General features: G+C 56.5%; 8 protein-coding genes across 8 annotated transcripts; 4 read left to right on the top strand and 4 right to left on the bottom strand.

Annotated features, from left to right (window-relative positions):
• Positions 1 to 938: 938 nt before the first annotated feature.
• Positions 939 to 2,123, bottom strand: N656DRAFT_779011 (uncharacterized protein). The gene is made up of 4 exons (XM_064815112.1): positions 2,083 to 2,123; positions 1,967 to 2,016; positions 1,417 to 1,880; positions 939 to 1,343 (listed from the first exon to the last, which is right to left on the bottom strand). Coding segments are annotated over exons 1-4 (549 nt in total). The 5' UTR covers positions 2,084 to 2,123; the 3' UTR covers positions 939 to 1,309.
• A 511-nt stretch (positions 2,124 to 2,634) lies between these two features.
• On the bottom strand, positions 2,635 to 3,674 carry N656DRAFT_797973 (uncharacterized protein; the record flags this gene model as incomplete). The annotated part of the gene is made up of 3 exons (XM_064817699.1): positions 2,635 to 2,923; positions 2,984 to 3,407; positions 3,473 to 3,674. The coding sequence occupies 3 exons, from the start codon at positions 3,672 to 3,674 to the stop codon at positions 2,635 to 2,637; spliced, it is 915 nt and encodes a 304-aa protein (XP_064670348.1).
• Positions 3,675 to 5,665: 1,991 nt separating this feature from the next.
• N656DRAFT_789418 (thiamine pyrophosphokinase) lies at positions 5,666 to 6,653 on the top strand (the record flags this gene model as incomplete). Its single annotated transcript, XM_064816787.1, has 3 exons — positions 5,666 to 5,855; positions 5,914 to 5,990; positions 6,042 to 6,653. 3 exons carry the CDS (start codon positions 5,666 to 5,668, stop codon positions 6,651 to 6,653), a joined length of 879 nt encoding a protein of 292 aa, XP_064670347.1.
• On the bottom strand, positions 6,601 to 7,894 carry N656DRAFT_752844 (uncharacterized protein). Its single transcript, XM_064813044.1, has 2 exons — positions 7,777 to 7,894; positions 6,601 to 7,712 (listed from the first exon to the last, which is right to left on the bottom strand). The coding sequence occupies exons 1-2, from the start codon at positions 7,777 to 7,779 to the stop codon at positions 6,909 to 6,911; spliced, it is 807 nt and encodes a 268-aa protein (XP_064670346.1). The 5' UTR covers positions 7,780 to 7,894; the 3' UTR covers positions 6,601 to 6,908.
• A 201-nt stretch (positions 7,895 to 8,095) lies between these two features.
• N656DRAFT_836819 (amino acid transporter) lies at positions 8,096 to 10,356 on the bottom strand. Its single transcript, XM_064818802.1, has 4 exons — positions 9,862 to 10,356; positions 8,915 to 9,801; positions 8,699 to 8,859; positions 8,096 to 8,547 (listed from the first exon to the last, which is right to left on the bottom strand). The coding sequence occupies exons 1-4, from the start codon at positions 10,139 to 10,141 to the stop codon at positions 8,250 to 8,252; spliced, it is 1,626 nt and encodes a 541-aa protein (XP_064670345.1). The 5' UTR covers positions 10,142 to 10,356; the 3' UTR covers positions 8,096 to 8,249.
• A 1,302-nt stretch (positions 10,357 to 11,658) lies between these two features.
• On the top strand, positions 11,659 to 14,255 carry N656DRAFT_779003 (uncharacterized protein). Its single transcript, XM_064815111.1, has 2 exons — positions 11,659 to 12,697; positions 12,755 to 14,255. Exons 1-2 carry the CDS (start codon positions 11,993 to 11,995, stop codon positions 13,856 to 13,858), a joined length of 1,809 nt encoding a protein of 602 aa, XP_064670344.1. The 5' UTR covers positions 11,659 to 11,992; the 3' UTR covers positions 13,859 to 14,255.
• Positions 14,256 to 15,289: 1,034 nt separating this feature from the next.
• On the top strand, positions 15,290 to 16,615 carry N656DRAFT_709028 (uncharacterized protein; the record flags this gene model as incomplete). The annotated part of the gene is made up of 2 exons (XM_064811560.1): positions 15,290 to 15,939; positions 16,000 to 16,615. The coding sequence occupies 2 exons, from the start codon at positions 15,290 to 15,292 to the stop codon at positions 16,613 to 16,615; spliced, it is 1,266 nt and encodes a 421-aa protein (XP_064670343.1).
• An 845-nt stretch (positions 16,616 to 17,460) lies between these two features.
• Positions 17,461 to 21,546, top strand: N656DRAFT_708957 (uncharacterized protein; the record flags this gene model as incomplete). Its single annotated transcript, XM_064811553.1, has 3 exons — positions 17,461 to 17,817; positions 17,887 to 20,948; positions 21,006 to 21,546. 3 exons carry the CDS (start codon positions 17,461 to 17,463, stop codon positions 21,544 to 21,546), a joined length of 3,960 nt encoding a protein of 1,319 aa, XP_064670342.1.
• Between the last annotated feature and the right edge of the window lie 248 nt (positions 21,547 to 21,794).

Here is a 21,794-nt window from a genome sequence, read left to right as displayed (position 1 = left end):
CTGGGGCATCAACACGGAGAGCCCTCCTGCCTAATGGTGGGTGTTAGATCATAGAATGCTTGTGGGTGCGCCAGGGTGTCAGCACTTGGCAGTCTCAGCCAGCCCTTTTCATTGGCGATGTGTTGGAAACACCTTCTCGTGTCTAGCTTCCGTCCGTTATGGTACTCGGTCTTCACCGTTAGGAGCCAGGTGCGTGATTCGCCAGCCAGCGGTGTGGCTTTGACTTTCAGGTCGGTTCAAGCGGTAACTGAGATAAAGTGTAGGCAGTCTCCTGGCTTGGCCAGATCCAGATTCGAGGAAGGCGTGCAGTTCGAGCGTTGAGACCCTGAACACGGAAATACCAGCGAGTTTCTGTCCTCCGGAGTTATTAATGCTCAGCGTGTGGGCCTTGGTGCTCGGTTGCCCCCAAACGATCAGTCGGGCTTGAAAAGAACGGCCCGGGCACCATGACAGTGGCCCTCAAGTTCCGGTCCGACTCCCGAGACTCGAGCACATGCAAAACGTTGCTCACGTTAGTTCATCAAGATCTTTGGGTTTTGGCCAAGTTGCTCTGCCGGTGACCGCCCCAAGTCGCGGCTGCGGAAACCTCCTCCTATTGGGCACAATACGGTACCAGCCATCGTTAGCTGCAGGGTCTGCCTTGTAGCTCTTTCTTCGCCTGCATAAGGCGGTGTCAGTAACGGATGGCAGCGTTCGGTTCTGGTTCCTCTCGAGTATTGACCGAGGTGATGATTTGGCAAGGCATCTTCTGTTGGAGTTATTGCAGTTGAGACTTTAAAATTGACCTTGTGGGTCTTAGGGAGGCAAATGCACAGACCACAGCTTATCTAGCCTATATCGGTACAGTACGCATCTCGTGGCTTCTCAAACCGAGGAGAGGACTCGGAGGGCCATGCAAGCGTATAACGCCCCGTACATCTGGGTAGAGTTAATTGATGCTAGAGAGCTCTGATGGTTTCTCAGAAGGCATGAATGGTTGCACTGTTCGGACCCGAGATTTCTGAATGGCCCTCATCTCCACCGGTAGCCCTTGCTCCTTGGCGCCGTACGCTTGCGTCACTGCGGGTCGTCGTGAAAAACAGCTCGATTGAGATACACTAGACAAGTATGGAGACATGTCTCATGACACTATGCACAAGGGATGTAAGGAGAATACAAGTAAGGAGAGGAGATAGAACCATAGCCATGACCTTGGTGAACTGGATCCGGAGTCACGACAAGCGAGGCATCAAACACACCCAACCCTTTCGCTGCCATTCCGACCTGCGCGCAGACGTAGCATGCAGACGTAGCATGATCGTCCAACCGCCTATTGATCCTTGGCCCTGGCCTTGTAGAAGTAACTGCGGCAAACACAGCAGTTAGCGGGCAGATCACAAAGGTATAACCTAAAACAGAGCCCTGGGATATACTCACTTGGCAAACACACCCTCCACCGCGCCAACAGCACCCAACACTCCAAGACCAATCCCCATCTCCCTCCACCCCAGTCGGCCCCTATCATACAGCGCCCACGCCTTGAATCCCAGCCATCCACTCAAACCCACAACAGCCAGCAAGTTAGCAGCGGCCACAGCGCGGGCGGGGCCCTCGCCCATGCTCTCGAGGTGCTTGGTGAGCCAGTTATCCGCACGGCGGGCAGCCCTGCCGGCACGGGCCTTTTTGCGGGCGAGGTCGGCCTCGGCGCGCGCGCGGACCTCGGCCTCCTCCTCGGCGGCCTGCTCCTCGCGCTCGACGCGCGCCGCCTGCGTGTCCGTCTGGATGTCCTGCTCGGCGAAGTCGGACGGCACGGTGCGCACCGACGGCGCGTCCACGTCAATCAGCGACGAGGTGCTCGCGCTTGTGGTAGACTCGACCTGGGGCGGTTGAGGTGCCGCAGCCTGGTTGCATGGGAGGAGGTAGGTTAGTGATGGGTGGGAGTGCAGGTGGTGGTTGCTTGGTTGGAAAGGGGGGGACGGAGACTTACCTCCTCGGGAGTCTGCTTGGGGCCTTTGGAGGCGATTTCGGCGTACGACACTGCGTCAAACATGTCAGGTGCTTGGTCTAGATTGAGGCAAGCTGCAGGATTGTCTGCAAACGTACTGTTCAATGTGGTAGTAGGACGGGAAGCGTATTATTCAAGATCCGCGATACTAGTCGCGATGGTTTGGAGTTCGATGGAATTCAAGTGTAGCACGATGATATTGTTGTTGTGCTGTGAATGGAGGAGGTTGAGCTAGTTAAAATGGACATGTGATGGGTGAATACGGGAGGTCAAACCAAGCTTCCTCCTCCTCCGTGACCTCAGAGCAGTCAGGCCTAAACGGTTGCAGCCAGGGCTGCTGGAACAGGGCCTGGTGGGGCATGCAATCCTATCCCGGTTGCGATGACGTCTGCGGTCCCACTCAATTGCAGAATGCCAAGACGCAGAGCAGAAGAGTCAGGTCGCGATGTTTTCTGTGTCCCATCGTCTGGTCTGCCAGATGATGCTCGTCGCTTGAAATGTCTATAGGCCTGAAATTACATGGTGTACATGTATACATCGTACTCATACAATTCTCGCAGGAAATCCACGGAAGTATCTCATCCCAGCATCGACATGCCGTTGCTTCAACATAAATATGCCATGCCGTGCGGATCGTGCAATCACAGAGTCTATTGCCCGTTGCCCTTGTTCGCCTCGGTCGCGTCAACAGCCTTCACCGGAATGCTGTCTGACCTTGTCTCGGTAGGTGGTACTGCGCTCTTCTCCTTCGGCGCTACAGCGTCTCCCTCGCGCGAGGCAGGCGGTTGTGTTTCGCCGGCCGATGCCTGAGTCTCGGCAGGCTTTGCCTGTAAGGCCTCGGCGCCTTCCTGAGCTGGGGCGGCTGCCCTATCCTCGTCGTCATCTGCTAGTTCGGAACCATAGATTTCGGGGTACTTCCGGAAGCAATCCTGCATGTGTCTACGAGACAGTCAGCCAGCCAGATCTCACTAACGGACATTCACCGGCCCGGAAACATACTGGAACTTGTCGATACAATCCATCCCCTTCGGCTCCTCTTTTGAATAGACGAAACAGCTGAACGCTGCCTTGAATTCCTCTCCACACGGGCCGTGAGCCATGCCACCAAGGCAGGGACAATCCCAGTTGATCTCGCCGGTCTCCGGATCAAATGCGCCTTGTTGAGTGGCCTCTTGCTCAAGAGCCTCGGGAGACCCAGGCTCGGGGCTCTCGGCGGCAGCAGGTTCCGCAACAGCAGATGAAGCGCTCTCCGTCTTAGCTGGCTTGGCTTCTTCCTTCGGAACCTCGGCGGTCTTCGTCGGCTCCGGCGGGGAAGGCGGCTGTGGAGCAGATGCAGCGGCTTGCCGCCTCTTCTGCTCGATCACGGCATCGATGGTAGGAAGGTCGGAATCGGAAAAGTGTGGAGGGGCGGCAACTGTTTGAGCTGCAGCCAGGAAGGCGTGTCAGTGGCACGAAGCGGCGAGGAGGTCGGGAGGGAATAGGACGTACGAGGAAGCTCATCTGCAAATATGGGGCTGGTATTGTAGAAGTAGACAGCGGCGATGGCGAGACCCCATCGTAGCCCGGTGCCCTTCCATGTGCTCTTCTTGGCCGCGGGGGCTGTTGAGAGAAGTCGTCTCGAGCTTGAAGCGAGTGTTGGCCGGATGGCGCGCAACGCGCTTGGCGATGATCTTAGTACTGCGCGATACATTATTGCTCTGGGCGAAGGAAAGAAAAGAGGTATCATGCACGCTGAACGGAAAGCATCAAGTGAAATGAACGTGGCCCGCCGCAAACTCAAAAGGTTGGTAATCAATCGATGGATCCAAAATTTCGCGATATCTCGCTCCGGCAGACCCGGAGATTTTCCGGAATGCCGATGATTGGTCAATGGTCCAGATCATGACCCACTCTTCTCACTCTGCTTAAGCGAGAGCAGCTCATCGCACGGACTGCTCAACTTGAACTTCTCACTAAAGCTTCGAACGACTCTCGGATGTGTCTAACGTGCCAACCCACTGCTGCGAGCAAAACCGGTGTACCTACATGGGACGGATTGGGCGGGACCGTCAACAGGACACTGATACGTGACATGATGCACACTTATCCATGGATGCTGCTTCCAGAAGCGGGCCATTCGCCATGACACGCGTAGCCCGTCGCGGCCACTCAACGTTGCGGTCAGTTGCATGGCCGCCATGCTCGAATAAAGATCTGTTTTTGCTCGTGGTACTCAGTCGTTTGGTTATCATATGCACACTGAGAAGTGTTGATGCTCTATCCACCTCCTGAGTGCTCTTTCTGGTAACGCGGGTAGACACGAGGGAGCGCCGCCCGGCGTTCTGCGCAATGGCAATCTCTGAGGGTGGTTGGGCCTGGCGGTTGGACCGCGAGTAGGCTGTTGCCCTCATTAGCTCGACAATCTCTGACAGCGACGCGGACTTTCCGTGTCATGGCTTGGTCCTACGGGTTGCAAACAAGCCAGCCGGCCCTAATCACCCCAGGCGCGGGTACGTTAACTTTGCAGACAACCAACCTTACTCTGCGCCAACTAAACCTACCGAAAATCTTCCTCGCCGAACGAACTCCGGTGTGCAAGCTGTGAGTCCTGCGCAAATCGAATCTTTCCAAGTCGTTGACAGGTTGAAAGTGTAGCAATGGAGGCCGAAACAGCGATGGAAACAGCCCAGGCGCTATGCGAACAGCTCTACAGGACCTGGGAGGAAGCCAACCGACTGGGCAAGAAGTCGTTGGAAGAAGCCACCCGCTTGAGCAAGCTTGCAATCGAGAAAATCAACCTCGTGCATGCCGCCTTAACCTCAGAGGGTCGCCCTATAGATGACGGCTGGGAAGTTGTCGGCGAAGATGGAAGCGAAGATTCCGGTGACACCTCATTAAGCGACGGACCGCTACCGGGTTGGTCGCACACGTTCTCCCGCCAGGAGTCCCCCACACCGTCTTTGTTTTGAGGAAGGAGGTCAGGAAACGACCGACATGCCCGCAAACCAGGCGGACGAGGCGAAGAAGGAGGATCCGCCGACAACGCCAAAGCCGACTGGAAACTTCGACAACAGCAAGTCGAACACGGCGACTGACATGACCACATTTGAGTCTCAATTCATTGGGAGGGCACTGCGTCGGAACTCTCGGCCTTCGGCTCTAACGCGACGCAGCCTGCGGGAAAGGGCATTCAGGACGAGCGGGTGCGTATGCCCAGACTCGAACCCTTACCAGGAATCCTCGCACGAGGACCTGCAGGAAGCGACGGACGGATTCCATGACGTCCAGCTCAACTCTGGCTGTCTTGACAGATGCGACACAAATACACACAATCAGTGACAAGCATCGTTGAGCTATCAGGTAATCTGATGCAAAAGGCTCCGGTCAAATGGGTTGCGTGCAGGGCAGGGGACACTCAGCCAAGGGTCATGGTTGATGCAGAGCCTTACTTCCGATAATAGACAGGCCGTCGATCCGTGCTTTTGTAACAGTAGACAGACCTGGGTCGGACAAATCCACCGAGTTCGGTTGGTCTGTCAATCCTTACAACTTGAATCCAATGTCAATTAAGGTTGTTGTTCATCCCGACTTCATCACGTCAGTTGCACCCCACTTTGGCTAGCTGAGCTAGGGGACCTCAAGATTCACCTGTGCGGGCCATACAGCCTCAGACAGCCCTGTTGCCAACATATCAGTGCAACGATGAGTGTCTGCGACGCAACCACAGACAAGGCGTCGAACATTGTCGAGTGGAATCCGAACGCACTGCTCCGGGATGTGGGGTCCGAGACGCATGGCCAGGGGCAGGATCAAACAACCCGATTTGCTCTGATTGTGCTCAACCAAGCCCTCGACGACCATCTCGATGTTGCGCGTCGCTTGTGGAATAATGGTGTGCATTGTTCGCTCTCACGCAGTCTTACCAAAGCTGACCGGAACAATTCTGAAAGCATCAGTTCGCATCGCTGCAGATGGCGGCGCAAACTGCCTGTACCAAGCCGCCGGGCAGCATGGCGACAAGTCCCTGGCACGTGAAAGAAACAATCTCCCCAGAATGATTAGCTAACTGCTGTTCCAGGACGATCTTGCCGTCATTATTGGCGACCTGGACAGTCTCACACCCGAAGCCAGGGCCTACTACGAGTCGTCAGGTCCATCGTCAGGGCTGCGGGAAGGGACAGCCGTGATCCACGACTCTGACCAAGAGTCGACCGACTTTGGAAAGGCCGTGCACTACATCCGCCAGCACTACCATCGCCGAGATGACGATGCCGCCGCACCACCCCTGGACATCGTCGCCCTCGGCGGCCTGGGGGGCCGGGTCGACCAGGGGCTGAGCCAGCTCCACCACCTGTACCTTTTTCAGAAGGACCCGTGCTACGCCGATGGCCGCATGTATCTCGTCAGCGGCGAGAGTTTGACTTTCCTGCTGAAGGCAGGCCACCACCGTATCCGAGTGCGCGACGGCCCGGCCGGGGAGGGGGACGTGTTTGGCAAGTACGTGGGTATTTTGCCCCTCCGGGAGCCCAGCCGGATTACCACCAAGGGGCTGGAGTGGGATGTGGAGAATTGGGACACTGCGTTTGGCGGGAAGCTGAGTACGAGCAACCATGTGCTGCCGGAGACGCAGGTGGTGGAGGTGACGACGAGCAGAGATGTGCTCTTTACGATTGCGCTGAGGCGGGCGTAGGGCTACCGGTACAATACAGCGACGCGGCAAACAAATACCTGACCCAGAAACGGATCAAATCAGGGGTGGCATGTCCTTTGCCCATCAACACTTCCAAGATTAATGTCCTGGTTAATATCCCATGGCGAAGCAGCACGCGCCTACACCCAGAGCCCCAACTCCTCGCTAGATGACAGTAGAGATGTTTGTACACTCACACGCCAACCGACAGCACAGCACCCACCCACACGGAACCCCACGGTCCCATCCCCAACGTTACCGCAGGTAATGTATCACCAGCCAGCAAAAGAGGAAAAACACCACGACCCCAGCCCAAAAAATCCACTTGTCCTGCCTCGCCCGGCGCTCAATCATACGAATGGTATCCCCCGAAATCCCCAGCGTATTCCCCACCGAGTACAGCTTCCGCTGCGTCGACTTGAGAATGTCCCTCTGCTGGTTCAAATCCCCCAGCACCGCCTGGCCGCGGGCAATGTAGTCATCCAGCGCCGAGTGCGTGCTGGCAAAGAACTGCTGTTCCCTAAACGCATGCGCCTCCCGGGTGACATCCCCGCTCCCCAACGTCGCCGACAACCCACCTACCCTCCCTGTCCCAGCCTCAGCTATGCTCGTCGTCGGCGCATGCCCACCCCCACCACCACCACCTCCTCCAAATCCATACCCAGACGTCGACGCCGCAGGGCTGGTGCTCGCGTACGGATTTTCGGGTGTCGCGGCAGCGAAGGGCCGGCGACCGAGCAGCTCGGCTCTGTTATCGGCGTGTGCGGCCTCCTCGCGGGCGGCTTTCAGGGCGTCGAGCTGGGCGCGGAACTCGGACAGCTCGGCGCGGAAGTCGCGGATGCGCTCAAAGGCCTTTTCTTGCTTGGCCGGGTTGAGCTCTTGTTTTGCGAGCGTGTTGTACTCGTCGATGGTGCGCGAGAAGGCCGTGATGGACGCGGACAGGGAGCCTAGCGCGGCTGGCGTTGGGGTTTGTGAAGGGGTGCCATCGGTGGCGGAGAGGGCTGAGAGGTCTTTGCGGATTGTTGTGCGCTGTTTCAGCGCAGAGTTGAAGGTGGTGTTCTAGTCTCCAGGGGGTGCGTGGTTAGTTGTGCTGGGGATCGCTGATCTCCTGAATGGGTCTTACCATGTTGGCGTTCACGCCCGTCTGTTGACTGCGGTTCAATAGCTGATTTTTCGGAATGGAGCGAAAGGCCTTAGAAAGTAGCGGAATGTGCAGCACCTTGTCCCCGAGCGAGTCGGGGTGGATTGCATCCAGCTGTGGTGACTTGGCATGTGGTTGTCGTAGGTGTTGGCAATGTGGCATTTGGACCAGATCTAAAAGCTAGCTCGGTCTAGCAGGGTTAGGGTTATACCACAGCCAGGGAAAGTCCACTCCATCGCGGAATCTTCAGTTTTCTCAACGCAATGAAGTTACTGAACAACTCAAATGGACAGGAGCTTTCAGGACCCTCACGTCCGGCTTTCTTTGTAAGCATCTATCTGTATGATAGGACGATGATAGGTGGCCATGAGGTGAGTGTTCCAACGTGTATTAACACATTCATTGATGAAGGTGATCATTACATTATATTCTTCCACCTACTCCTCCCACAACACTCATGAAACATGTGTCTTGACCTTGCGATACCGAACAACCTCAACACCCTCCTCGTCAATAATCCTCTCGGCAACAATCTTGTGTCCGCGCACAGCCGGCCAGAACTTGGTCCACAGCACCCAGTAGATGCCGCCGAGGATCAGGACACCGACCCCCACGACAGGGAAGACATAGTACGGGTATCCCTCGGCCCAAAAGTCTCCGTCGGCGGGCGGGATGAAGGGCACGATGGCCAGGAAAGCGTGGCACAGCAGGAAGATGACGATAACGGGCAGCCAGGTGCGCCACGCGGGGTTCCTGCCAGGCAATCCATGTTAGCCAAAGGACTCGTTCTCGGGCAATCTTCGAAAGGATATGGACGCAATATCTTCGTCTCGGACAGTATTACTCCTCGTTCACGTCCGAGAGAGTCGTCCACGGGGATTCAGAACCCCTTGGTCGTACTTACCACGCCTCTGATTTCTGATAGTGCAGGTAGATGAGCCCTGCGGCGACGAAGCTGTTGATCCAGGCGCCCGGGTACGTGTACAGGTTGACGATGAAGTTGTACGCTGGTCCTGGCGGTGGCGCGAGCAGGACAATGACGGTTACCAGCCAATGGAGGAATAACTACATCCCATTGTTAGTCTGGAGTGCTCTGAAGGGGGATAGAGAAACAACATACGGCGGCAGCTGGCGAGTTGAACGGCTTGTTGGAACCCCACAAGCGGCTCAGGGGCAACAATCCCTCCTTTCCCAGTTCCTGGTTCAGACGCGCATGGGCGAAGCTGACAGCCAGAACGTTACCAAGATTGCTCAGAGCAACAAAGACGGGAAGCGAGCGGGCGCCGGCACTGTCACCAAACACGTTCCTGAAGAACAGGCCGGCGACAATCACCTCGGACGTTGCAATATCCGACTTTGGGATGGCGGCAAAGTAGGCCACGTTTGCCAGGACGTAGAGAATGGTAACTCCCCCGACGGCAAGCGGTGCGGCAATCGTCAGCGTTCGGCGCGGATCTTTGAGTTCGCTCAGCACATAATTCGCATTCTCCCACCCCTTGTAGCTGTAGACAATGTTCAGCAGGGCGTTTGAATACGCATACGCGCCGCCGCCGCCATAGCCCTCGCCAGCCTCGATAGCGAAGGCGTTATCAAAGTTGCGCGGGTCCTCGACCAGCCTGTGGCCGGCCAAGGCAGCGAAGCCGGAAAAGACAATGAAGAGCAGCACCACCACCTTGAAGACCCCGAGCGTGTTGAACAGGCGGATGCCCCATTTCGGGAACGCGGCGTGCAGTAGGACGGCAAACGTGATGCATGCGACGCCGATGCCGCGCGCTCGGTAGCTGTCCTTGAGCTCGTTGCCGGCCGCGTAGAGGATGTACCGGCCAAAGGCGAGCGAGTTGCCCGACGAGAAGCCCAGCAGGATCATCTGCGAGGCGAGGACGCAAGTGGCGAGATACCGCGGATGGCGGTAGATGTACTCGAGGTAGTTCTTCTCGCCCCCTGAGCGCGGAATTGCCAGGCCGAACTCGAGCCACACGCTGAGGCCGCAGAAGGTCAGGAAGCCGCCTGGGAGAAGGGCAAGGGTGTCAGCATCGTTCGTTGACTTGATTTTGCGTTAAGTCTTACCAATAACCCACAGCATCAGACTCACGCCAACCGAGCCCGTGGCGGCAAAAACGCTCGAGGGAGTGGAGAATATGCCGGTTCCGATCATCTTGTTGAGGATGAGGAAGACGGCGCCGGTGATGCCCAGCTTGCGCGAGTCATCGTAGGCATAGGTGTTCTCCTGGATCTCGCCCACCGTGACCTCATCCGTGTCGGACTGCGGTGCCGGCTTTCCGTGCACATCATCTTTCACCCCTTCGATAGCCGCCTCCTCACTCGGGGCCTTGGTGAAGGAGCTCATGATGTTCAAACTCCGCTATCCGCGGGCGTCTAAGTGTGCGCGGTGAAGTTGTGAACTGTGTACTGGTAGGGTTACCCAGCGGGAAGTGTCAGCAGAAGCTGCCGATCTTATACATGTACGCAGTGGTCGACGGCGGGGTATAATGTCACGGTATTAATGAAGGGTCTTGTACCTCTTCACCCTAGCATTTGAAGGCTGCCCATCCAAGTTGCGTGACATTGCGACTGCATTAACATTTGCGCCATCTAACCTAGACTTTGCGAAAGCCTGCCGCCACCAGCTTGCACATATAGTCCGTCGTTACCCGGCGCAGGGGACCTCGGACGGTAAGGACTACATGTAGCTAGGCAGGATCGTATTCCCATCAAGCATCAAACGGCCATGAGCTGAGTCGGGCAGTCCGAAATGTCGCGAGAAATACAAGTCCTTCCAGCTAGGGGCCGGTGCCAGTGTATGCCCAGTGCGATCAGAATTCTGCTTCGCAATGTTAGTACGTGTACGCTACTCCGTACGTACCTGAAAATTCTGAGGGCGACTAACGGCTTCCTGTTTGAGGCCCTTGGAGTGGAAGAACAGGGCCAACCGCTGTCGTCTGCTTCCGCTGGATCGGGAAGGTCAGTTAGCGTCAGATCTCGGCGGCTTGGCAGGTATGCCGGCTTGTAAAAATCACGCCTGTCGATGTGGGCCAAACCGGGCAAATCCCCGATGTCACGATGTCGTGCTCCCGGCCAAGAATTACGGGAGCATCCGCTTAGGCTGAGGATGGCACGACCGTAGTTTCTTCGAGAATTACTGCCTAGTGAATATCATCAGTAAAGTATCATACAAGAGCAACATGGCATAAGGGGCAAGGGTTAGATACTGATTACTGGTAGCTCCCAGTCCAAGGACCATCACATCCCATCTTGTCTTTGAGCGTTGATGTATCTGCCAAATGGCCAAAGGCCCAAGCAACAAGATTCCAGTTGAGCGGAGTCAGCCACATCAACGCAGTTGCCTTGCCCACGACGATTTCCTCATAGCACCATTGACCTTACCAACTCGCCTGTTCTTAGACCACGACCGACAGCGATGAGCGACAGCGGCAACGAAAGTGAACTGACGGCAACTGCGATGTGGCTGCATAACCCTTACCCGGGCGTATTGTGCCAATTGCCAAGATGAGGCTTTGGCGAACAATGAACACGCTTCGTGGCTGCTAAAACCGAACTTGGAGCACGTGACTTCGCGTCCAATCTCCCTCCAATCTCTTCCCCTAAAAGTTGTTTGTGCAAAGTAAGAAGTTAGCGGTGCCATGGCTCTGGATTTTCGAGATTCAAGGCAAAACTCTCAAGCCGTGTGTTTGCGACGCATCGCTGTTTCGGACGTCGTCACTTTCATCGCTTTGCTGGACTTCTCGGAGCCATGTTCTCCCTCGAAACGTGTAGCCTACGTTATCCCCAGGCATTAGTCTTTTGGCAAAGAAACAGGCGAAGGCAATGTATCATCCCGAATTAACCTTACAAAAAGTGTACGGCAAGACGTGGCTAAGGTAGGTGCCCTCTTGGCCTGCTGTGATCAGGTGGAGTTTGGCCGCGTGGCTCCCCAATCGATGAAGGTGGGGCTCAGCAGTCGCCAATCCCACCGTCAGTGCGCGGCACGACCACTGAGAGTGCTGAGCCGCGGCGGCGTCGCGCGAATCGCGTAACCAACCAGCCCGCATGTCCACCAAACTGCGAAACCTCGCAAATCCAACTTGCGGCACCCGTCTTTGGCCCATCCACTCCTCTTAGCTAGATCCCTCTGCCGGATCCCTTGCCGCTGTTTGGCTTTCTCCTGCTTTGCTTCGGAATTGCTGCGGCCCGGCAGTTGATGGACCCGGACTCGACGTCGATCTCTCATCGGTTCGACCTTGGACCCCTCCAGGACAAACATCCCGCGACACTCGCGTCTTCGGCTTCCAACACGGCCCTCAACCTGTATCGCGGAAAGATGAACGATATAGGCATTCCGACAAGAGGAGCGTCCCAGGAAGGGCAACTGCCCGCTGCAGTTGACGCGACTTTCCCGCGCGTCGACTCCCTTGGCGGCGATTCCAGGTCGCGATATCAATCTGCGGGTCTACCCATAGACAATGCCCAGTCGGCCGGCTATACAACGTCGGGCTTCTCCGAGCAGCGTCCTATCGCTGGCGAGAACGGTCTGCCTCAATTGCCACAGCTACGACAGCTTGGTTTTTCCCGCAGTGATTCTCAAGGCACCAACACCACGGATGATGCCGACCGCGTGTTTACACCCCCCACAAGCACAGGGAGATTGAGTCCTGGTACGGGCACTGCGCATAACTCGAGCCAGGAATCTCAGCTACTGCAGCTCTCCCAGATTGCCGCAGCGCAAGAGAGGATACCGGAAGACGCGGCAGACGGAAACGGCGCCTCCTCGAGGAAGAGGATGGCCGACGGCATGGTCAAGCAGCCTCGCGACAAGTCATCTACGTCGCCGGGTCAACTGGCTGGTCACTCAAGGAATACCAGCACTGTCAGTGTCGCTTCAACCGCGGGGAGCCGCATCGGGGAGGTACGCTTGTGTCCAAACCCCACGAGGTTGATTACCCCTGCTGACCGACCATCGCAGCTGTCTGCTGAACTGAAAACCCGCCTGTCGTACGCCATGGTCAAGGTCAACCACGGCTGGCAATCCCACTCTATTGACCAAGTCGAGACTCTGGCCTCTCAAGCGGCCTCTCCAGCTTCCAGCACATCAACAATACACCTGAGAAACGGGTCCTCGGCAAGCCCTCGGCTGTCTGGTGTATCTCATAGAGGCAGCAATAATACCACACCAGCCATGCCACCACAACACCTCTCAAGTCGCGCGGATGCCCAGTGGAGAGAATCACCTCATTCCACTTCACGGGGCAGCTCTGCGTCACCCGTCAAGACTACCCACGGCCTGGCGCCACCGGTATCTATCCAGCCGGCCCAGAGTGTAAACCATCTGCGCAGGGGATCCATTCCGCGGCATGGATCTGCGTTTCTCTCAGAGTCCCTTCAGGCTTCTCCGCATGCGGGGCCACACACTCCAAGCCCATACCTAGGTACCGGCCATCACAGGACCATGGCTGACGGCATCTTTGTCTCGCCCCACACAAATGTCCGCGAGCAAGAAGCCGTCGAGTCGCTCCTGTTTATGAGCAGCCCAGGCAACCAGGCCCATCTTAAGCAGCACGGATTCCCCAGCTTATCCTCACAGCCGCTCCCGTCGGGCCATAACGCGCCGCAACAACAACGGACAGCGCTGCCGACCTCACAGCCCCGGAAAAGCCTACCGACAGGGAGACCCACGCATCATGCCCGCTCCCAGTCACACACACAAAAGCGGGTGGGATTCGAAAAGTCGCCGATGGACATGGATATCGACGAGCCGCCGTTATCCAGGGGCACCCCGCGGAAACGGATCAATGGTGGCGGGGGTGGTTATGGTGGGGGCGGTGGTGGAGAAATGCAGCCGCCGGTCCCCCGGCTGAAGCACATGCCCGTCTCGGCCGGGCTGACCGTGTCCTCCAAGCCACGGCCGGCCCTGGCAGACGAGGATATTGATCGCATGCTGGACCGGGCTGCGGCGGCTGATGATTCGGATTCGGATGGCGAGATCCATATACCGACGGCGGCGGCGGCGCAAAGGGCGCGCCGGGACGGCGCGAGCGCGAATGCGAATGCGAATGCTGTTGGTGCCTGAGGCCGGCTGTAGTACTCGGCTGTGGGGTCCGGGGCAGAAGATGGCTTCGCCGGTGAAACCTGACAACCTTGTGCGGGTCACACTACCTACCACCTGCAGAAGGTCATAAGCGAGTGTTGTCATCCCCTCGTTCGGTTATCGGGAATGCGGAGCCAGCGTTGGTGTTTGGCATATGTTTCCAACATTTACACGCACGATTTTTACGGGTTGGCCATGGCGGCAGCTGTCCATTCCCTGTCCCTGGGGTTTTGAGGATTGCCAGCAAGAGACGTGCTGGTGCTTGCACGCGTATTATCGAGCTGCATTTGGATTGGCGTTTGGGTTTTGTTACCTCTCTGGATTGCGCCCGCCATTTTTTTGGGTGTCTGTATATAATCCTGCATGGCGATAGCGCGGCAATAGTACGATGCCTTGGTCCGACGTCTGTGGCTGGTGGTGATCTTGGTCACGATTTTGAACGGGGTGTTGAGGCCAGTGCCCCTGACCATGCCTTATGCCTGCACAGTACATAATGTATGCACGGTACGTACTGTAATGTAGCAGTAAGGTACCTTAGGTATTGTACGAAGCAACACACCGATGGAGTTGGGAGGTGCCTCAATCAAAGGCTGCTGTTCCCATTGTAGCTGTTGTTGATTCACCAGTGCTGGAAGAAATATAGTTGGGCTTTAAATGCTTCAACACAAAGCAATGCCTTGTAGAGCCAGGGCATTGATACTGACACTTTTCGGCTAAGCTGCAGCACATAACTTGGCTGCTTTCAACTTTACCCCTGACAATCTGCACCTACCCGTGGCGCATAGCGTACGAATGATCAAACGATGACTGGAGTCACTGGACAGCAAAGCTGCAGCTGAGAACCGCAGCTAAGAGATCCTGTTGGTCTTGACAACGTTAATTGTATGCGTCCAACTTAGGCCATTACCTAGGTATTGTACAATACCAGCTTACATCCACAGCATGGTTCAGCTAACACGAACACACTCCAGAGTCCTGACAGGGCTTTGCTGCGCCTTGTCTCGTCCTTCAACCTCCATCGACGGCAATTCCCGCAGTTTCGGGACATGATTGGCCTGCTCGGCAGACATCTGAAACAGCCACCGCCCATGCTCCGATCGTGTGCGGCTGCAAGGCACAGCCGTGAGCCCCGCTGAAAAGCAAAGCCGCGTCGCAGCACCGCATCGACATCGAGACCTGACCTCGTTGCTCTGCCCGCTGCCTTTCCGGTGCGAAGCATGGACCGGCGCCGGCAGCATTGTGCGGAACCGCAAGGTATTGTTTCTAGCATCCGGTAGTGAACCGGTCTCAATCTTTCCTCCCGCAACAACAACGAGGCCGTCATTGCTTCCTTCTCCAAGCCCCGTCGGCGACATGCCGCAGCTGACCTGACGACTGCACGATCTCTACGAGTGCAGCCCCAGGCCGGCAACAATGGACATCCACGCGCTGCTTGGCCGGCTTCGTGCCGTTTTCCGTCGGAAACCGGCACAGCTAGGCGAAGCCATCAATCGCTGGCTCTCGGGCTTCAAGCTGAAAGGATCGCCCGGTCAGGAGTCGGTCATCCTCCACCACGGTCCAACATCTGCCGAAACCGACTACGACTTTCCCAAAACCATCACACGAGAGGAATTGCTGTCATCCGCCATCAGCCAAGATGCATCCCTCTTCTTCACCATCCTGCCGCTCGAGATCCGGCGCATGATCTATCGCGAAGTGTGGAGCGCCTATCTCAAGCCCCGGCGCCTCTCGCCGTCGAGTCCCGGGTCGGACTTGCGACTGCACATCTATGCTAACGGCTCCGATCGCGTCAACCTGGGACACACCACGTGCGAGGTCCACCCGGGTGAGCCGACGCAGGAGGACGCCTGGGTCACGTCGCCCTGGCCGTTTGAGAACCACGGCAGCAATCCTAGCAGGATGCCGCCCCGCTGGTTTTGGTTTGCTTGGGTCATGCGTCTCAACTGGGGCAAGCACTGGCAGTGTCAGCACGCCATCCAGAAGCGCTGGGATCCCATGACGGGATATGCTGAGCCGGCTGAGAAGGCGCCTTTTCTGGCTGTGTTTTTGACGTGCAAGGAGATGTGGGTGGTCCCCGAACTTGCTTGACAGTTTGAAGAGGATGATGGCTAACTCGGATACAGGTATCTCGAGGCCATCGTGTCCTTTTTTGAAACCGTCACGCCCATCTTCACCTTCTCGGTAGACGCCCACCGCTTCTTCATCAGACGCCCGCATTCCTTCCTGGGCGAGCTCAAGTCGCTCGAACTCAGCTTCAACAACCCCAACGACCACCTCTATCTGACCCGGCGTTACCAGAGCAGCACCTCGGTCCGCTCTGCTGCTACCGGCGACGACTCAAACGACTCCCTACTGCAGAGCATCCTGGCTCTGCCCGATCCCAACGCTGGCCCTGATGAGGATGAGTCTGCCGGTAACGACGGCCTCTTTGGGCAGAACATGTGGATCAATGTTCTTCAGGGCGTGCGCGCGGCGTGCCCGAAGCTCAAGGACCTGACCATCACCATCGGCGGCAAGATTTCGCGCGATGCGGTGCTCGCCGGGTTTGGATGGATTGATAGAGATGAGGGCTACGACTCGGAACCTGGCAGCGACGAACGGGACGGGGACGATGCTTTGTCTGGGGAGAGGTGGGAGTTGCCTGGGAAGATGGCAATCACCTTCAAGCCGAACGGCGAGACGTATATCCAGGAAAAGGGGAGGCTGGTTCTGCAGGCGCCGGAGCAGGTCACGGTGTGATCGGCAATCGGCGGGCGTGGTTTTCAGGAGGGTTATGCTACTCCGTTCATGTATGTGTATAATTCAATATCCATGGTCTAGGTAGTCTGGTTGCGGCCTAGGACCGCGATAATGGGTCAATGGTAATTCAACGGGGTTTCAATTGCAAGCGGCTGGCATATGGTTGGCCCTTAACTCTTCGAAGTCCTCGTTCGATGTGAATGAATCCTAGACAGTCGGGTCCATGGCACATGGTTGGATTACCCGGCCCAATCCACTTACTTGAGATAGTGTAAGCTCAACTTCAGTATGAATTATAAACTGAAAGTCACCAGGTATCCGAGAAATGGATCTCACACTTTTCGGCCTCTTGCATAGCCGGGAGGTTTACAACATGAAAGTACAGAGGTAATTGGTGCTTGAATCAGCCGCTGCAAGTCAATTCTGTCGAGATTTTCCCTCATTCAACGAAACTGCCCTGCATTTCCTTGTATGTATGTACCTACAACTCAAAGAAGCAATGTGTTTTGATGGTACGCCGATTCCAAACTCCTTTTCAGGGCCTGGGTTCAGGGGCAATTCTGCTGTGGCCCCACGCGAGGTGGCGACAGCTGACGAGAATTCGAGGTGGCGCCTGTGCCAAGCAAAGCCAGCTGAAACCGGGGGCGGATTTGGACCAAAAGGACACCCCGTCGCAAACTACGCTCATCACCACCATCCACATCACCGGCCGTTTTCCATCGCATCCTCACCGTTGCCGGCAGCTCTTTCGACTTCCGCATTGTCTTGTCTGGGCCCGCCGAGGCAGTCTTCAATGCCGGAACCTTAGGAAGTACTCCCGCATTTTCCTTCGCCATCGACCCGCCATGGCACCGCTCGTCGACAACTCGCAGATCAAGTCCGCCGAGCTGCTCCGGCCACTGCCCCTGTACCAACATGCCTACATCTGGCCGTTCGCCATAGTGTGGCCCATCTTCTTGCGCTTCTACCTCAGCACCGAACTCTACGACAAGTACATCCAAGCCTCCGAATGGACTTTTGTCTGGGTCGGCACAATAGTCACCTTCCAGACCCTGGTCTGGCTCTGCACACACTGGAGCGTCAATCTCAATGCTCTGTTCACGGCCAAGAAGGCGCGCTCTGTCGAGGACGCCGAGCTGATTAAGGTCATCCCCATTGCAAATGCTGGCACCGCTGAAATCTGCAAGCTGGTGCGCGAAAAGGTAACCCTTACACATGCCCTTCCCCCTCTCTTTACAGGTTGTTTTCAGCCGCTGACTCGTTTCGCCCAGGTTGGAGAAAAGACGAATATCTCGTTTCTTTTTCAGAAGCGCCGGTTTCTCTACAGGCCCGAGGCTAAGAACTTCAGCACACTGACCTACGATATCGATGCGAATCCGAAGCTCGACAAGTTCCAGCTGTCGCGGGGTATCCAAAGCGAGGCCGAAATCAAACGCCTTGAGCAACACTATGGAACAAACACATTCGATATTCCGGTCCCTACCTTCACCGAGCTCTTCAAGGAACACGCCGTGGCGCCGTTCTTTGTCTTTCAGGTTTTCTGTGTCGGCCTCTGGCTGCTGGACGAGTACTGGTACTACTCGCTCTTCACCCTCTTCATGCTTGTCATGTTTGAGAGCACCGTCGTGTGGCAACGCCAGCGGACCTTGAGCGAGTTTCGGAGCATGAGCATCAAGCCCTACGATATCTATGTCTTCCGTCTCGGAAAGTGGACCGAGATCCAGAGCGACAAGCTCCTGCCAGGCGATTTGGTGTCGGTCTCGCGGACCAAGGAGGACAGCGGCGTGGCGTGCGATATGCTTTTGGTGGAGGGGACCGCAATCGTCAACGAGGCTATGCTTTCTGGCGAGAGTACTCCGCTACTGAAGGATTCCATTCAGCTTCGTCCGGGGGATGCCGTCATAGAGCCTGACGGTTTGGATAAGAACTCGTTCCTGTGGGGCGGCACAAAGGTGCTCCAGATCACTCACGGCAACGCAGACGAGGAGAGGCCAAAAGTTGCATCAGGCGTACCCCCACCGCCTGATAATGGCGCCATGGCTATCGTCACCAAAACCGGCTTCGAGACGTCCCAGGGCAGCCTGGTCCGGACCATGATCTACTCGACCGAGCGCGTCTCTGCCAATAACGTTGAGGCGCTGCTCTTCATTCTGTTCCTCCTCATCTTTGCCCTTGCTGCCTCATGGTATGTGTGGGATGAGGGTGTCCGCAAAGACCGCAAGCGCTCCAAGTTGCTGCTCGATTGCATCCTCATTGTCACGAGTGTCGTCCCCCCTGAGCTTCCCATGGAGCTGAGTTTGGCTGTCAACACCAGTTTGTCCGCACTCGCCAAGTTCGCCATCTTCTGCACGGAACCATTCAGAATCCCTTTTGCAGGGCGCATTGACGTTGCTTGCTTTGACAAGACAGGGACCCTGACCGGTGAGGATCTCGTGGTTGAGGGCATCGCTGGCCTTGGCCTTGGCCACTCGGGCACCGATACACCGCGAGAATCCGATGGCGCCCATAGCCATATGAGCGCGGTTCACGAAGCTGGCATGGAGACTATGTTAGTCCTCGCCACTGCTCACGCACTGGTGAAGCTCGACGAAGGCGACATCGTGGGCGATCCGATGGAGAGGGCTACTCTTACCGCTCTGGGTTGGAGTCTGGGAAAGAATGACATATTGACAAGCAAACCAGCCGGTTTAGCCACAGGCGGCGTCGTTGGCACCGTTCACATCAAGCGCCGTTTCCAGTTCTCATCCGCCCTTAAACGCCAGAGCTCCGTTGCAACCATCAACTCCACTGATGTCAAGACCGGCCGAAAACTGAGAGGCACATTTGTTGCCGTCAAGGGCGCGCCCGAGACAATCATGAAGATGCTTGTTAGCATTCCCAAAGATTACGAGGAGACGTTCAAGTACTTCACCCGTCGCGGCGCCCGAGTCCTTGCGCTCGCTTATAAGCACCTAACGACTGAGGGCGAACTGGGCACGCAAAGGATAAACGAGCTCAAGCGCGAGAACGTCGAGGCGGACCTGTACTTTGCCGGCTTCCTGGTCCTCCAGTGCCCACTCAAGGAGGATGCGAAGATGGCAGTCCGCATGCTCAATGAGAGCAGCCACCGCGTGGTTATGATTACCGGAGACAACCCGCTGACAGCCGTTCACGTGGCCAAAGAAGTGGAGATTGTCGACCGTGACGTCCTCATCCTGGATTCGCCCGAGCATAGCGCACATGGCGAGGAGTCGCTCATCTGGCGGAGCGTTGACGACAAGGTCCGGATTGACGTTGACCCTACCAAGCCGATTGACCCGGAGATTCTTAAAACCAAGGATTTGTGCGTAACAGGTTATGCACTGAGCAAATTCAAGGACCAGGTCGGCTGGAAGTCGCTACTCCGATACACCTGGGTGTACGCGCGAGTGTCGCCCAAGCAGAAGGAGGATATTCTGTTAGGACTGAAGGATATGGGATACTACACGCTCATGGCTGGCGACGGCACCAACGATGTCGGCGCGCTCAAGCAAGCTCATATTGGCGTTGCCCTCCTCAACGGAACGCAGGAAGACCTGACCCGGATCGCGGAGCACGCTCGCAACACTAAGATGAAAGACCTCTACCAGAAGCAGGTTGATCTGATGGCGCGCTGGAACCAGCCGGCCCCTCCGGTACCGGCCATGATTGCCCATCTCTACCCGCCCGGGCCGTCCAACCCACACTACGAAAAGGCGATGGAGCGGGAGGCGCAGAAGAAGGGCGTTACTGTCGAGCAGCTCGCCAAGGCGAACGGTACCGCCGTCGAGACCATAACCTCCCCAGCAGCGCAGCAGCTGATCAACCAAGACCCGAGAAAGGCGAAGCAGGCTGATGCCGCCAAGAAGGCTTCAGGTCTTGCCGACAAGCTCACACAGTCGATGATGGAGGCCGAGATGGACGACGAGCCCCCCTCACTGAAGTTGGGCGACGCTTCAGTGGCCGCGCCCTTCACGTCTAAGCTCCGAAACGTCGTTGCCATTCCCAACATTATCCGCCAGGGCCGGTGTACCCTGGTTGCCACGATCCAGATGTACAAGATTCTCGCCTTGAACTGCCTCATCAGCGCCTACAGCTTGAGCGTCTTGTACCTCGAGGGCATCAAGTTTGGCGACGGGCAGATTACCATCAGCGGCATGCTCATGAGCGTGTGTTTCCTGTCCATCTCGCGAGCGAGATCGGTCGAGGGCCTGTCTAAGGAGCGGCCCCAGCCAAACATTTTCAATTTTTACATCATTGGCTCCATTCTGGGCCAGTTTGCCGTGCACGTCGCGACGCTCATCTACATTGCCCGATACTGCGACCAGCTCGAGCCGTAAGTTTGCCTTCTTACCAATCCTTTCTCTATTCACCCACTAACAGAAATGTGCAGCCGCTCGGAAATGGTCGACCTCGAAGCCGAGTTCACGCCATCCCTCCTCAACAGCGCCGTCTACCTGCTGCAGCTGATCCAGCAGATCTCGACGTTCGCCGTCAACTACCAGGGCCGCCCCTTCCGTGAGTCCCTGTCTGAGAACAAGGGCATGTTCTACGGCATTGTCGGCGTCACGGGCATCGCCTTTGCCTGCTCGACCGAGCTTGTGCCTGAGCTCAACGCGGCCATGAAGCTTGTGCCGTTCAAGGACGAGTTCAAGACTACGATGACGGCCGTTATGGTGCTTGACTATGCGGCCTGCTATGTTATTGAAGTGGTGCTCAAATTTTTGTTTAGTGACCTCAAGGCAAGGGATATTGCAGAGCGGAGGCCAGAGCAGCTCGAGCGGGAGAGGGTTAGGAAGGCTGAGGAGCAGAGATTGAAGGAGGAGGAGGAAGAGAAGAAGCGGTTGGAGAAGGTGGCCGAGTTTGAGAGAAAGATGGAGGAGAAGAGGGCGCAGTTAAGGGCTGCATGGGGACAGGCGCAGGCGAGGCAGTAGTAGATTTAGAATGGGGTTTCACCGAAGTAGATAGACGAGATGTAAAGCGGGCAGGGCTTGATTACTCTGCTCCATTGTAAGTGTCATGCGAATAAACAATAAATAAGGCTCATATACTGTGCACAACTGGCTGGTCCTGCTAGTTTCAATACATTGGTGGAACTCGCTGACTCTAACGGTATGGTACAGATATCTTGAAGCCTCTAAGGGAAGGATTACGCAGATTTAGCCCCGGGAGTCCACCAGCA

The sequence above is a fragment of the Canariomyces notabilis genome (assembly GCF_033297395.1).
Source record: "Canariomyces notabilis strain CBS 508.74 unplaced genomic scaffold N656scaffold_10, whole genome shotgun sequence".
NCBI lineage: Eukaryota > Fungi > Ascomycota > Sordariomycetes > Sordariales > Chaetomiaceae > Canariomyces > Canariomyces notabilis.
Note: the sequence above shows the minus strand (reverse complement) of the source record. Positions and strands in the feature narration are given on the sequence as shown.

What these genes read in the sequence shown, in the direction of transcription:
- N656DRAFT_779003 (XM_064815111.1), top strand. Translation starts at nt 11,993, where the DNA reads ATGGACCCGGACTCGACGTCGATCTCTCATCGGTTCGACCTTGGACCC. An exon ending in CGGGGAGCCGCATCGGGGAG is followed by an intron (nt 12,698 to 12,754) that starts GTACGCTTGTGT and finishes CGACCATCGCAG; the next exon opens with CTGTCTGCTGAACTGAAAAC.
- N656DRAFT_836819 (XM_064818802.1), bottom strand. Translation starts at nt 10,141, where the DNA reads ATGAGCTCCTTCACCAAGGCCCCGAGTGAGGAGGCGGCTATCGAAGGG. An exon ending in TCTGATGCTGTGGGTTATTG is followed by an intron (nt 9,802 to 9,861) that starts GTAAGACTTAAC and finishes CCCTTCTCCCAG; the next exon opens with GCGGCTTCCTGACCTTCTGC. An exon ending in TCAACTCGCCAGCTGCCGCC is followed by an intron (nt 8,860 to 8,914) that starts GTATGTTGTTTC and finishes AATGGGATGTAG; the next exon opens with TTATTCCTCCATTGGCTGGT.
- N656DRAFT_779011 (XM_064815112.1), bottom strand. An exon ending in CCAAGCAGACTCCCGAGGAG is followed by an intron (nt 1,881 to 1,966) that starts GTAAGTCTCCGT and finishes CCATGCAACCAG; the next exon opens with GCTGCGGCACCTCAACCGCC. An exon ending in GTGGAGGGTGTGTTTGCCAA is followed by an intron (nt 1,344 to 1,416) that starts GTGAGTATATCC and finishes TGTTTGCCGCAG; the next exon opens with TTACTTCTACAAGGCCAGGG.